Source organism: Anopheles moucheti, chromosome 3 (assembly GCF_943734755.1).
Source record: "Anopheles moucheti chromosome 3, idAnoMoucSN_F20_07, whole genome shotgun sequence".
Taxonomy (NCBI): Eukaryota; Metazoa; Arthropoda; class Insecta; order Diptera; family Culicidae; genus Anopheles; species Anopheles moucheti.
In genome coordinates, this window is record NC_069141.1 from 30,749,784 (window position 1) to 30,762,675 (window position 12,892).

At 47.0% G+C, this 12,892-nt stretch overlaps 6 protein-coding genes across 7 annotated transcripts; 1 reads left to right on the forward strand and 5 right to left on the reverse strand.

Moving 5' to 3' along the window:
- Nucleotides 1-127: 127 nt before the first annotated feature.
- Nucleotides 128-1,432, reverse strand: LOC128304610 (probable serine hydrolase). The gene is made up of 2 exons (XM_053041816.1): nt 1,299-1,432; nt 128-1,229 (listed from the first exon to the last, which is right to left on the reverse strand). Exons 1-2 carry the CDS (start codon nt 1,347-1,349, stop codon nt 315-317), a joined length of 966 nt encoding a protein of 321 aa, XP_052897776.1. The 5' UTR covers nt 1,350-1,432; the 3' UTR covers nt 128-314.
- Nucleotides 1,433-2,451: 1,019 nt separating this feature from the next.
- On the reverse strand, nt 2,452-3,672 carry LOC128302145 (probable serine hydrolase). The gene is made up of 2 exons (XM_053038892.1): nt 3,544-3,672; nt 2,452-3,455 (listed from the first exon to the last, which is right to left on the reverse strand). The coding sequence occupies exons 1-2, from the start codon at nt 3,604-3,606 to the stop codon at nt 2,535-2,537; spliced, it is 984 nt and encodes a 327-aa protein (XP_052894852.1). The 5' UTR covers nt 3,607-3,672; the 3' UTR covers nt 2,452-2,534.
- A 332-nt stretch (nt 3,673-4,004) lies between these two features.
- On the reverse strand, nt 4,005-5,193 carry LOC128302144 (probable serine hydrolase). The gene is made up of 2 exons (XM_053038891.1): nt 5,025-5,193; nt 4,005-4,957 (listed from the first exon to the last, which is right to left on the reverse strand). The coding sequence occupies exons 1-2, from the start codon at nt 5,157-5,159 to the stop codon at nt 4,037-4,039; spliced, it is 1,056 nt and encodes a 351-aa protein (XP_052894851.1). The 5' UTR covers nt 5,160-5,193; the 3' UTR covers nt 4,005-4,036.
- Nucleotides 5,194-5,508: 315 nt separating this feature from the next.
- On the reverse strand, nt 5,509-9,197 carry LOC128302395 (probable serine hydrolase). Of its 2 annotated transcripts, none has more exons than XM_053039212.1 (2): nt 9,170-9,197; nt 5,509-6,591 (listed from the first exon to the last, which is right to left on the reverse strand). In XM_053039212.1, exons 1-2 carry the CDS (start codon nt 9,195-9,197, stop codon nt 5,693-5,695), a joined length of 927 nt encoding a protein of 308 aa, XP_052895172.1. In that variant the 3' UTR covers nt 5,509-5,692. The 2 variants fall into 2 exon arrangements, with proteins under 2 accessions (XP_052895172.1, XP_052895171.1); XM_053039211.1 differs by lacking the exon at nt 9,170-9,197 and adding an exon at nt 6,690-7,058 and having other exon boundaries at nt 5,509-6,598.
- On the forward strand, nt 7,845-9,585 carry LOC128302394 (kynurenine formamidase). The gene is made up of 3 exons (XM_053039210.1): nt 7,845-8,405; nt 8,496-8,811; nt 8,887-9,585. The coding sequence occupies exons 1-3, from the start codon at nt 8,051-8,053 to the stop codon at nt 9,350-9,352; spliced, it is 1,137 nt and encodes a 378-aa protein (XP_052895170.1). The 5' UTR covers nt 7,845-8,050; the 3' UTR covers nt 9,353-9,585.
- Nucleotides 9,510-12,255, reverse strand: LOC128302393 (daxx-like protein). Its single transcript, XM_053039209.1, has 3 exons — nt 12,084-12,255; nt 10,443-11,896; nt 9,510-10,363 (listed from the first exon to the last, which is right to left on the reverse strand). The coding sequence occupies exons 1-3, from the start codon at nt 12,129-12,131 to the stop codon at nt 10,021-10,023; spliced, it is 1,845 nt and encodes a 614-aa protein (XP_052895169.1). The 5' UTR covers nt 12,132-12,255; the 3' UTR covers nt 9,510-10,020.
- Between the last annotated feature and the right edge of the window lie 637 nt (nt 12,256-12,892).

Below are 12,892 nucleotides of genomic sequence, written 5' to 3' on the forward strand. Positions count from 1 at the left end.
TTGGTCGTCTGGCCAATGCAGGATGTAAGATTTTTAGCCCCGTTCCTTCTCAAGCCGATGTTTCACAGGAACCAAGTGAAACTTATCATCATCAACATTCGAAAACAAGCACAAGGATCATTTGATGTACTGTAAAATTATATTGACGGCTTTTCATCACTCAATTTTTACCCGACCGTGAAACTAAAAACGCCCCAAGTCTGCTCCATAAATCGATAAATAATCACCTTCGCACTTGAACAAAAACAGTTCACATAAAGCAATTCCACCTTCACCGCTAAAAGGCCACCAAACACTCCGCCACACGTTCCTTGTCACAGTTTGCACGTCATATATTTCTCTCTGCTCCAGTGTTTTTGTAAAAAGCTCCTCACTAACGGTGCCACACGCTCCGGATGCGAAAGATGCACGTGGTGCTTGCCCTCAACTAGCGTCTGTTGAAACAGTGGATTGCTAGCAGTAAGCACATCGATCGTTTCCTGATGATACTGTGGATCCTCGAACAGGGGTGTTTCGGTCGTTTTGAGGTACAGAAACGGTACGCGTATTCTGCGCGCCATTTCCAGATTTAAATCGTGTGACCAAACCAACCCGTGATTGTGACGAATGCGTCGATCGGTTAAGCGACGGTACAGTCCCGTCCCATCGGGCGATGGTTCCAGTGCACGGTAGAGCAAATAATGGCAAGCATCGCGACTGATCGACTCGTGAAATCCTGCATGCATATGCTCCACGTAATCGTCATAATGGAAACGTTTCTCCTCCTTCCTGGCAGTGGCGTCGTAATCGAGCGTTTTGGGAAGTGAATCGGAAAGCAGAAACAGCAACATATCCGGATCGAGTATGAAGGGTTTCAGCAGATCGAACGAAACGAGCAGATCGACACGATCGGGGAATACGCCGGCAAACACGTAGCTCATCACCGCACCGATCGAGTGGCTCATGAGTGAAATGCGCGCCCAGCCGTAATGCTGCATCAGGTGTAGCAGAAGGCGCAGTGTGTCCAGCGCATTGTATGCCACGCCCGCCGGCAGGTGCGCCGAACGGCCATGGCCAGGAAACTCGATGGCGAGAAAGCTGATGTCGCGCGGAAGCAAGGGAATCAAACGATCGAACGATCCGCTATTATCCATCCAGCCGTGTAGGCAAACGATCGGTCGAAGATCGCGCGGTCCCCACCATTTGCCGGTTACATCACCGAAGGGTAGTCGAATCCGTTCCTCGTGAACCTGAATGAAAACGTTTAATTTGGTAACGTTTCTGGTGCTGTTTAGCGAAAAATTCAACTATCCACTTACACCGTGCAGTTCGTCATTCTGCTGTACCATGTGTCGTTTTGCCTCTGCCATGATCCGGCGGAAGGAAACACTTGCTTGCGTTGTGTTGTGGTTTGAATCTGGTTGGCTACTGAACCAACTACCGACAGCTCGGTTCCGGGCACTGTTCTGGTACGGTTCACCGCACACCAAGTGCTCCTAACGGCTTTCCGATCCCAACGTGCACTATCTTTGATGGGTTGATGTTTAATATGGGACAACCGTTTAAATCTCACCGCGCTTCAAGGCTGATCTTTTCATTAGCCAGAAGCGGTAGTAGGGAGAACCGAATATCGATTGCAGCACACGCACCGTCGTGCTCGTGGCTGATGATGATGATGATGACAGTACAACACTAGTCGATTGTATTAACTTACAACGTGTGTTAGATAAACCCACGAAGGCAAAAAGATCCCCCACTGCCGGCAATTTCGTTGATTTCTCTCGCGCTCTACGTAAAAACCCGTCACGAAGATCTTGTTGTTGGTGATTTTCCGTACCGTTTTAAAACATTTGCGTTTTGGAAGAAATGAGAATTCACCGGAGACACGGTGTACAATTATATAAATCTATGCGACTTATGCGCATCAAACTGAATTCGACTGTTCGAATCGAATGGGCCATGACCTTGGGAATAATGTTAGCAGCGGCGTTGGTCGTTGGACGATTCGGAGAAGTTGTATGCAAATTAAATAGTAAGACTAGTTTTGCGACTAGTTTTATTATTCTTTGGAAAGATAAATACAGAACTGCGTATCATACTGCCTGATAGGAAGCCTGCTTTAACAGTAGTAGCATCATGTCTGCTCAATCTATGCGGACATTCTGATTTAGACATCAGATCCTACCCATAGATTGCTCTGTAAAAGTGGTGTGGCTCCTGGGGGAGGGGGGGGGGGGGGGGGGGGAGTCGGGAGTATCGGAAAGATCTGTTCCTAGGAACAGGAAGTAGTCATGATCATCATCTTGACACTGGCTCTCAGTAGTGTTCTAATTTAGTGAACATTGTCATCATGGATAAGCTAATAATTATTTTTTTGTTTCTAGAGTTCTGGAGTACCAGTGGCAACTTCAGTCTACATTAGAAACTATTCCATTCTTAAACATAAAGGGGGAAAATATGCAACTCCGCGTCCCGATTTCCAGTCCTTCGAATTGTTTATTAACTAATCATAACAAAATATCCCCAAACCAACGATCTTTAAATCCCCAAATCGCCTACAGCTTGCTCGCAACGTCCTCATCTTTCTGCCAGTTCCGGTTTAGAAAATCCGTCACCATCGGTGCAACCCGCTCCGGGTGCGATAGATGCACATGGTGCGTCCCTTCGACGTACCGCAGCTCGAACCGTGAATTGTTACGCTCCAATATCTCGATCACCTCATCGTAGTACTGCTTCCGCTCCCAGTACGGTGATTCAGTCGCTTTGATAAACAGGAACGGCATCGTCAGGTTCTGTGTCAACCGCTTGTTTACGTCCTGTGACCACAGAAATCCCAGCCCGTACTTCAGCCGGCTATCCCGTGCGAAATAGTACTTCTCGGGGAATTTGGTCGATTTGCGCAGGTTGCGCTGCAACAGAAATGGGCAGGATTCGCGCGTGATCGAGTTCACTGCACCTTCGAAAAGCCGATTAACCGTTTCCTCGTAGGAGTATGAGGGTGGTTCTGTTTTTTCCTGGTTGCGCAGATCCGCCTTCAAGAATTCGGGCGTTAGTTCGCTCATCATCGAAACGAGCACCTCGGGACGGAAGACCGGCGACTTGAGTGCATCGATCGAGATGAGGAAATCGACCCGGGTAGGAAAGATGGCCGCGTACGCGTAGTGGAGTACTGACCCCATCGAGTGGCTCATGAGCGAGATCTTTTTCCAGCCGTACTCGTGCATTACGAAGTTGAGCAGATAGAAGATGTTCATCGGCTGGTAGGACATACCGTCCGGGATGCGTGACGAATAGCCGTGACCCGGGAGATCCAGTGCGAGAAAGCTCATGTGGGACGGTAGCAGCGGAATCAATGTGTCAAACGAACCGGCATTATCTTGCCACCCGTGCAGACACACGATCGGTCGTACGTTCCGGGGGCCCCACCACTTACCGGCCAGCTCACCGAACGGCACCGGGATGCGAACTTCCTGCACCTGCAAGGTGGACACCATAGTTTAGAGGGATGGTTTGCCGACACACAAACACTGGTTTGGCTGCAGTGCTTCTAAGCTTCTTACTTACGCCATGTTCGCGATCGTGCCGCTCAACGAGCGTTTCCATCGGTTGCGTGTCCAACACGTCCATTGTACTTTGCCTTTGTGGAAGGCCACAATTATTGAGCTGCGCGTGTTCACAAATTAGCCCCTTCGATTGGGCAACGCACCGCAAGCAACCAAACAACGGCCAGGGTACGCGCACAAATCGCACTTTATCAGCATCTTATCGCGGCAGATTTGTGCGCACTCATTGCAATGTTTTATTACTACGCAGACGAACTTTGATATCAAACAACACACCAGCTTATTGGGCGATGACGCGAACAGCTTCCACGCCTCGACTGTCACGCACACTAGCGAACACTCCGGCTGATTGGGGAGAGTTCTCATGGTTTAACACACCTCAAGGATTTCCCTTTCAAAGGCAGATTGCGATCTTATATTTTTCACTATTACATTCCCCAACTTAATAAATACACCTGTTTCCTTTCCCTTTATGCCTCTTCCCCGTTGCCTCTTTAAAGCTTGCTAATTACGTCCATCTCCTTGCGCCAATACTTTCGTAGAAAATCCACCACCACCGGTACGACGTTTTCCGGCTCGGTCAGGTGCACATGGTGGGATCCGGGAACGTACACCACCTCATACTTGGGGTTCGATTCCTTCAGGGTGGCCACGGTTTGTTCGAATCCTTCCTTTGAGCCCGGATAGGGCGAATCGATCGCTTTCACCGTCAGAAACGGTGCCGTGATACGCTTCGCAAGCTCCACATTCACGTTGTCCGCCCAGCCCGGAATGACGTTGTACTTCATGCGATTGTCCCGATCGAAGTAATACTTGCCGGGGAACTTTCGCGACGGTTTTATGTTGCGCTGCAGCAAATAAGGGCACGTTTCCCTGGACACCGATGCGGCGGTCCCTTCGTACAATCGGTCGATCATTTCCTCGTACGTGTAGGACGGTGGTTCAGACTTCTCCTGGTTTCTGATGTCAGCTTGAATGAACTTTAGCACCATTTTGCTCATGCGCTGCGGGAACGTGTCGGGATAGAAGCTGAGCGGTTTCAGCGCATCAAGCCCGATTATCAGATCAACCTTGTCCGGAAACAGCGCGGCAAAGATGAAGCATATGGTTGCTCCCATGGAATGTGCCATCAGGGAAACCTTTGCCCAGCCGTACTCCCGCATGATGGATAGGATGAGGGGTATGCAATCGATAACGTAGTACGACATACCGTCCGGTATGCGGGACGAGTATCCGTGACCGGGCAGATCGATCGATAGGAAGCTTACGTCTTCGGGAAGCAGTGGTATGAACCGATCGAACGTTCCACTATTATCGAGCCATCCGTGCAGGCACAAGATCGGTCGTACGTTCTTCGGCCCGAACCACTTGCCGGCGATCTTTCCGAATGGGACGGGAATTTCCACTTCCGTCACCTGCAACAGAAAATGTCAAAGGGAATTAGAAACCCGCTCGGGTGACACCTCCGGAAAGAAGACTCACATTGTTCTGTTTATCCTGCAGCTCAATGAATCTTATCAATGGATGGTGCTCCACACCGCTTATAGGTCGCAGACTCTCGTCATCCTGTCCGGCAGTATGATTAGACTCTAGCGCCGCCACCTTTCGCACAGACATTACACTCGTTTGCCTTCTCGTTACAGTTAGCACACGGGAGGTTAAAACGCTTGCACCTTTAGTGCTCGCTACGATGGTTTCTATTTGTCTGCTGCCGTTTCACGTTTGGATACGGTTGATAATGCGGTCTTGTTGCGTGTGTGGTAGCGCGAGCATACATGCGTAAGCGCTGAACTGTAAATGGTACACTAAACACAGAGGCCCTTCTTCATCGTGTGAGTATTTGGGTCAGTAAGGAAATGGGTTGAAAAGCAGATGTGGACGAATTAATCTTGATCACACTGAGGGTTTAATTGATATGGAAGATTTTTTTAATCAAAACTCGTCACAAAATAGACCTTTTGGGTCATCTTTCATCATTTAAATTTGTTTTATTTTCCATCATTAATTTAACAAACATTTATAAAGTTATTAAGAAGAGGTAGTGTAGGTTTTGTGTTGCAAACCTCCGAAGAAAGACTTCTTTCCGAGTGCATCAGTTTAAACGCATAAATTAATAAATAGATTTTATATCCCTTTTCTATGGATTCCAATTACATCCCTTCCGCCTTCCAGTGTTTCTGCAAAAACCGATCAATGATAGGCGCCACCTTTTCCGGCTCGGTCAGATGCAGATGGTGCGTACTGTCGACAAACTCCAGCTCGAACTGTGGATTGTTTTGCTTGACCAGATCAACAAACTCGTTAAAGTACTTCCTGTCCTCGTAGTACGTCGAATGTTTCGCCTTGATGAACAGATACGGCATCACGGCCCGTTTCGCAAACTCCAAATTAATGGCCTGATCCCACCCGAGCCCAACGCCGTGCTTTAGCCGGCTGTCCCGCGTGAAGTAGTAGCGATCCGGGTGCAGTGTGGATTTGCGCGTATTACGATACAGCAGAAAGGGGGCCGCCTCACGGGACACGGATTTGTTCGTGCCGAGATGGAGCCGTTCGATAAGTTCCTCGTACGGATAGGATGGTGGTTCGGATTTTTCACGGTTCCGTATATCGGCTAGCAGCGCCTGGGGAAGCCGTTTCTCCATTCGGCCGGGGAATTTGGACGCATCGACAATGTGCGGCTTGAGCGCATCGATGCCGATGTAAAAATCTACCTTATCGGGAAAGGTGGCCGCGAACAGGAAGCTTATGATGGAACCCATCGAGTGACCCAGCAGGGAAAGCTTCTTCCAGCGGTACTCGCGCATAACGTGAAACAGTGCGAACGTGTTGTCGACCGTGTGGTACATCATACCATCGGGAATGCGAGACGATAGGCCATGTCCCGGTAAATCCAGTGACAGAAAGCTCATGTGCTTCGGCAGTAACGGTATCAAGCGATCGAAGGTACCCGCATTGTCCTGCCAACCGTGAAGTGCCACAATGGGCCGAACGTTCCGAGGGCCCCACCATTTACCGGCAATCTCACCGTACGGAACGGGTATTCGTACCTCTTCTACCTGCAAAAAAAATAAACGAAGACGGCGAGTCGTTTTATCATTCTGCTGAACTTTGATCACTTCGGGCTTCGTTGCCCCGATTTCAACTTACGTCATGCTGACGATCGTGTTCCTCCACTAGATCGTGTGCTTTGTGGTGGTTCCGGCGTACCCCTGAGATTGCAATCCGCCGCAGGATATCTCTATCCCCGGTTAGCAATGTTGCGACCAAGGATTTCACCAGAACCGCCGTACCGTTCACTACTGCCATCACGGTGAAGTTTGCCACCCGGTATTAAATGCGTACGACTTTCCGTCGTACGGTGAGTTGTCAGCTGATGCTGGCAGGGATGAATAGGCAATTTTACCCGATGGAAAACTAGGCAACCGACACTCTACTACCTTATCTCGACACTCTTCCGCATTGTCCAGATGATGAAAGCATGGACATGTTACGAAACTAAAGGGCAACGCAGAGGCATTTCATTCATACCCGACTCGCCTGCGTGAATTGAATTGTATTGGCAACGAATGACAGGGCTGATGAATGTGTGCGAGAGAAAAATGTTTACAGTGCAAACTTTAACACTTCAGGCGGGGTGGAAGAATGCCGAAGAGGAAAACTCAACGCACATTTAAGGGGTTTCAAGCTGACTTGAAATTACCTTCCCCCTTGAGGATGTAATGCTATCGAATAAAGGGGTTGTAAACAAACGGTAGTTGTGTGGGTGGTATCGTACAAACATATGATTGAAGGGGGCGGTGTTACATTCATCCCTTAAATATGGCGCGTAATTTTAAATTTCTACTATTTTAAGATTCAATGAAAGAAGTGAGCATAATTTGAAAAATACATTCAAATTACACGCAGAAGCATCTTCTGGAATCTATTTATCGAAATAGTGCTATTTTTTTTTCGTAGAGTTGTTGGGGGAGCTGTTTAATTAAACTCTTTCTCGCTCTTCAAAAAGACAAAAGTCCGCTATGATCGGTAGGACCGTAGCCGTCGTAGTAAATTTTAAACAAGTTCAACAAGATTTGGCGGGCATTTCAGCAGGTGTCAAAATATCAGCACGCTGGTTCTTATCGCGTGCAAATGATGCGAGACAAAAATATTCTGAGACAAATTATAATGAATTGTAGTTTAAGATAGTAGTTATCACTTATCTCAACCTTATAGACGCAGATATTGAGGCATTGAATGTAACAATTGGTTTCAGTTTGCCGGTTCCATTCGCTGGCACGTAGTGTCGATTGTCGTTACCAGCAAGATCAAGCTGAGAAAGCGCACGTAGGGCTTCTTTAGGGTACTTTTGCAGTTTGTTACTCATCGTAAACTGAAGTAATAGGATCTTTCTACCTAGGTATCGCCCTTCGATAGGGAAGTCGAAACGATACCTGGGCAGCGAACAACCCGAGTGTGCAAGGCAAAGCAAAGAAGCAAACGAACCAAAATCAAACACTCTCCAAAACATGGCTAAACAAATCATTACGTCGGCTAGTGGTGGACTGATAACGCATAGATCGGCCATCGGTTGGGCGGTATTTGTCGTGTGCTTTGCATTCGTCACTAATCATCATCAGTTGCGATTGACGGTTGCAGCAGTGGAACCGCCATCACACGCCTCGCCTTGGTTTAACAAACTCGCACGCTACGTACGGAATTCTAACGGAAGGTTGGACTGTGCGGCAAACATGGACGGCCAAGGACCACCCTCGGAAAGCACACTAGCGATCTGGGAGAAGCAATATTCACCTTCCGCGTGGAGTGTTCGCTTTCCCACGCCCGCGGAAGTGATCGACTATCATGTCAATTTTGCAAAAAGTGGTATGTGAAGGAACAAAAAAAAACCTCTCCGATTCTTAATCGGAATATTAATTCGAGATTATTCTCCGCTCTACGGTGTCTTGGTTACAGTGACTGATGCCAACAAGGCGGAGTATGAAACGACACTGGATGTACCGTATAGTAGCGGTGAACGGGACCAGGTGGACATTTATGGTGATAATCTACCACCCGATGCACCGCTGTTCGTGTACATCCACGGTGGATACTGGCAACAGCTGGAGAAGGAAACGTCCGCCTATCCAGCCAAGCCACTCATAGACAGTGCGATGCGGGTGATGGTCGTTGGTTACGAACTTTGTCCGAATGTATCGCTGGAGGAGCTGGTGCGCCAGATTAAGTTCGCCGGCGAATTTGTGTTGAATTATGCCACGGAAAATGGTGTGAAGTGAGTAGGACGTGAGTAAGTGAGATGATATTTATATCCACTAACACTTCTCTTGTGGGGGCCATTCCTTTCAAGGCACATTTCGATCGCTGGACATTCGGCAGGAGCTCACTTGATCCTTAGCATGCTGGACGAGTCATTTCAAAGTGCCGTCGGCGAGGAACTTAATCTTCTGAAGGATGTTTATCTCATCTCGGGTGTGTACAATGTGCAGGAACTAAGGTACACGAGAAGCGTAAACAAAGACAATCTACTGGGCATCAACGATGATAATGCTAAGCGCTTGTCGCCCATGTTTGCCAATTACGATCATCTGCGATCGACCGGGATAAGGTTTCACGTATACGCTGCGCAACACGATAGTGACGTGTTTCGTGACATGTCATCAAAGATGAACGATCGGCTGAAGTCGTTCGGGATGAGCAGTAGCTTGAACGTGTTACCAAACCTGGATCACTTCGATATTGTGGAAAATCTCGCTTCCTCTGATTATACCATTACGAAAGCCATCTTGGAGGGTGCCGGTGGACAACAGATCTAACTCTAGTAAAAAGCAACCGTACATCACAAAACTCTTCAGTAAAGATTAACATTGCAATACTCACAACAGTAATGTGTTCCGTCAAGAATTCAAATCCGTCAAGAATTTCCTTACAAACAGGGAATACGTTACGTTCCGTTGAAAAATATTTTCCGTCACATGGATAATTCCTTTTTATTTCGTAGTTTATTCTTCTTCCACTGCACACAGAATGGCACCGTCGCCAGCCTGCCTATACCCCGTTCTTGTTCCGTATATACAACACTATATGTACGCTACGTTTTGGAAAAGCTTTCGTATTTCAGTCGCTTGACAAATATCTGCCCGTACACGAGATCAGATGAAATGAACTTAATGGTTAACTTACTATCACTCACAACAACCGTGTCCGTGATCATGGCGCCAATTGTTATATACTGTCGGATATACAACCTCCTTCTCCTCCTCGTTTCGATTGCTTGCAGCGTTACACTAGTGACATGATCAGCAAGGCCGAAGCTTTGACGAGACGAGTCTAGTTGCGCTGATACAGCGCAACGGCTACCGTCACTGTAGAGCCATGTGTAGATTAGGACTAAGTCCATCATTTAGATGCGTATATGTGAGAACTTGAACACGCGAATTAATAAATCTGTAAACTAAGACAAAATTAATTTTTTTGGCGAATGCTACGAATCTAGCACGATCAGCTCCTCGTCGTCGGATATGACCACATCATCCTCGAACAAGTACGGTTGGACGTTTTCCTTCGTAGTCGACTCCGCATCATCCTCATCCTCATCATACTCATCATCATCCTCATCGTCATCATCATCATCGTCGGCGCCATGGGTATGTTCTAGAATGTTAGCATTTCTCCTTCCATTCGGAAACGTGGTGCCCGAACTCGTGGCTGTAGCGCTCGGTTTGCTACTGGATGGCATTGTTTCATTGTTATGCTCAGCGAGCGTATTGGTTTTCTCTGTCTTTTTATGATTTTCTTCTCTTAAAATTAGCTCTTTCTCGACATACCTAGGGACAAGAATGTACCACACATCATTAAGAAATGTTGCGCCCTCAGTTAGGAACCGATCACACCCGGTATACTCACTTATCGATAATGCTGTTCACTTTGCTGTAGTGTTTCCCATTCTCCTCCAGCTTCGCGAGCAACTTAGGATCCGCCGTGGCCGGATCCTTCTCCGCCCCGGCATGGTACATCACCGTTTCGTAAAGGTCCGTTTTGCGCCGTTTCTGCAGCAGTTTGGCCACCTTACTGAAGGCATCCTGCGCGATCCGATTCGTCCGCTCCGATCGTAATCCGTAGTCGTGCTTTATGTTGCAGTGCTCCAAACATTTCAACACGTCGCAAAAGTCCGGCACGGTTTTGTTTTTGTTAATGAAGACCGACAACGTTTGATTGAACTCCGCGTACTGCGTGCCCTGGAATTGAATCGGTTTCCGCACCAACCGCTGAGCATTTTTATCCTCCCCCGTGATGTCGCATATCTTATTAAAGATCTCGACTGCACGCTTTTTATACCGTTCAGTCATGAGGTAGGTGGAATTTATCTCCTGGTTGAAATCTACCTCTGCCTCTTCTAGTTGTTTGATGCGCTTCACAAGACGATTCAGGGTGTGGTTCAGTAGGGCGATTTGTTGATCTTTCTTAGCGTTACCGGTCGAGTTTAGCTCATGTGCCGGTACATGATTGTCCTGTTCTGCTACGGGGTGCGCAACGGAGCGCGATTTCCGCCGCGCACTCAGCTCTTCCACGATTTCGCGTAACCGGTAAAATACGAGATTCGGTTGTGCCCGTATACCGGCCGTTACTTGTACGACTGCTTGTTTGAAGCTTTTAGAGTTTACATAATCTGGATGAACGATCTCATAGTAGCGGATCAGCTTTCCCTTTATCAACATTTCCATATCTTCAGAACGGTCCGCATGACGACAAGCATCCAGCAGTTCCTGAAATTCTTTGCCGATTGGATTTTTGTCTAGCGGTTTGGATGGAGCTTTACGAGACGCACTTTTATCCCTAGCTTGTGCTGCGGAACCGCTTTTATCCATAGCATCGGTTGAACTTCTTCTACTACTACCGTTTGGTTGCGTATCATCGTTCGATGTATTGCTGTTGCGACAACTGGTAGCAGTGGCGGTAACTGTCGCTGTTGCTGTCTGTACGGACAAGGAACGTTCCCCGTTGTCTCCACTAACACCGGCCAGCTTTTGCTGATATTGCTTAATTTCCTTTTCCCAATCCTCGGAGTAAGTGATTGTCGCGAAGTTTTCGTTACCAACAATCGGCTGATTATTGTTATTATGTGGTGGTGTTTTCCCGTCGGTCCATTGCTTATCCGACAGATTCGTTGCGATCGTAATCGGTTTGATGCGTTTCCGTTGTGGTGGATGATCCTGTGCACTTCCGGAAGCAGTCACAACACTATTGCCGCCACTCGTTCCATTTAGCTGAGGGCCGGTATGCATGGTGGTGGCAGAGTGCGGGGATGGTGTTGCTTTCCTTTTACCGCCTCTACTATTGGAGGGATTGTCCGCTATCACCTAAAATTGTAACCAAACAAACCATTCTTAATTACATGTTTATCACGCACTGTCATTTGGAAGTCCAAAAACGACAGCGGGCGCACAGTAGGCGCGCTAAATTGGTTGTGTGCGCTATTTTCTTTTTTTTCGCACACGCCGTCGTATTTCCTTGACCGTAGCGAAAAAATGTTGACATTTTACTCACCCCATCATCCGAATCCGAGTCAAGCACAATTACTGATGAAGATTCCATTGTTTTAGCGAAAATATATACACTCCACTGTCGGCAACTGATATTTCGCACACGCCGTTTGCCCGCGTCGATAATGTTTATTCGCCGAAAGCGTAATTTTTTTTTCAGACCCTCAAAGCACTCACAGCGAGATGATTGCACAGCGCGTCAATCACTTTTGTGCGTACTTATTCTTTTCCATTCTTTTTAACTAAGATCATTACGAGATGACACGCACACAGACGGCGGACCGTGCACAGAATGGTAAAATAGGTAAAACATTAACGATTGTTGCATTGCATTCGATGCATCTCCAAGGGTTAATTTGGGCGAATGTGGCGTAGTGTGCGTGCGCTAGCTGTCATTCTTTGTCATTTCGATGGCATGTTGATCAACAATTTGTTTTGGGAAAACCACGAACGAGTGAAAATAGAAAATAATTTAAAAAAATATTTAATAAGGCTGCTAATAGAAATGAAGAATATTTGAATTATATTTGCGGAATGGTAAATTTCCTTATTCATTCTTTTATGCATATCCCAGTTGTAAAATGAAATGACACCAACACATGTGCAAATACGGACACAAATTCAGCATAAACAACCCATTTCTAACAATATAATTGGGAGGAACAAAAAGTTACGATGCTAATAATAATGAATATGATAAAAGCATGACCATTACCAAATAAGCACTCTATTAAACTTCAAGGGGTCAGGAATTCAAATGACTGTATCTTTCTGAGGAACTCAACGAATGTATTTTATATTCCTTTTTCTCTG

Excerpts from the sequence above, each read along its gene's own strand:
- LOC128304610 (XM_053041816.1), bottom strand. The coding sequence starts at position 1,349 with ATGGCAGAGGCAAAACGACACATGGTACAGCAGAATGACGAACTGCAC. Across the intron at positions 1,230-1,298 it reads AGAATGACGAACTGCACGGT|GTTCACGAGGAACGGATTCG; the intron begins GTAAGTGGATAG and ends GTTTTCATTCAG.
- LOC128302145 (XM_053038892.1), bottom strand. The coding sequence starts at position 3,606 with ATGGACGTGTTGGACACGCAACCGATGGAAACGCTCGTTGAGCGGCAC. Across the intron at positions 3,456-3,543 it reads GGCACGATCGCGAACATGGC|GTGCAGGAAGTTCGCATCCC; the intron begins GTAAGTAAGAAG and ends TCCACCTTGCAG.
- LOC128302144 (XM_053038891.1), bottom strand. The coding sequence starts at position 5,159 with ATGTCTGTGCGAAAGGTGGCGGCGCTAGAGTCTAATCATACTGCCGGA. Across the intron at positions 4,958-5,024 it reads TGCAGGATAAACAGAACAAT|GTGACGGAAGTGGAAATTCC; the intron begins GTGAGTCTTCTT and ends TTTCTGTTGCAG.
- LOC128302395 (XM_053039211.1), bottom strand. The coding sequence starts at position 6,848 with ATGGCAGTAGTGAACGGTACGGCGGTTCTGGTGAAATCCTTGGTCGCA. Across the intron at positions 6,599-6,689 it reads AACACGATCGTCAGCATGAC|GTAGAAGAGGTACGAATACC; the intron begins GTAAGTTGAAAT and ends TTTTTTTTGCAG.
- LOC128302394 (XM_053039210.1), top strand. The coding sequence starts at position 8,051 with ATGGCTAAACAAATCATTACGTCGGCTAGTGGTGGACTGATAACGCAT. Across the intron at positions 8,406-8,495 it reads TGTCAATTTTGCAAAAAGTG|TGACTGATGCCAACAAGGCG; the intron begins GTATGTGAAGGA and ends TCTTGGTTACAG. Across the intron at positions 8,812-8,886 it reads GCCACGGAAAATGGTGTGAA|GCACATTTCGATCGCTGGAC; the intron begins GTGAGTAGGACG and ends ATTCCTTTCAAG.
- LOC128302393 (XM_053039209.1), bottom strand. The coding sequence starts at position 12,131 with ATGGAATCTTCATCAGTAATTGTGCTTGACTCGGATTCGGATGATGGG. Across the intron at positions 11,897-12,083 it reads ACTCGGATTCGGATGATGGG|GTGATAGCGGACAATCCCTC; the intron begins GTGAGTAAAATG and ends TTACAATTTTAG. Across the intron at positions 10,364-10,442 it reads GTGAACAGCATTATCGATAA|GTATGTCGAGAAAGAGCTAA; the intron begins GTGAGTATACCG and ends TCTTGTCCCTAG.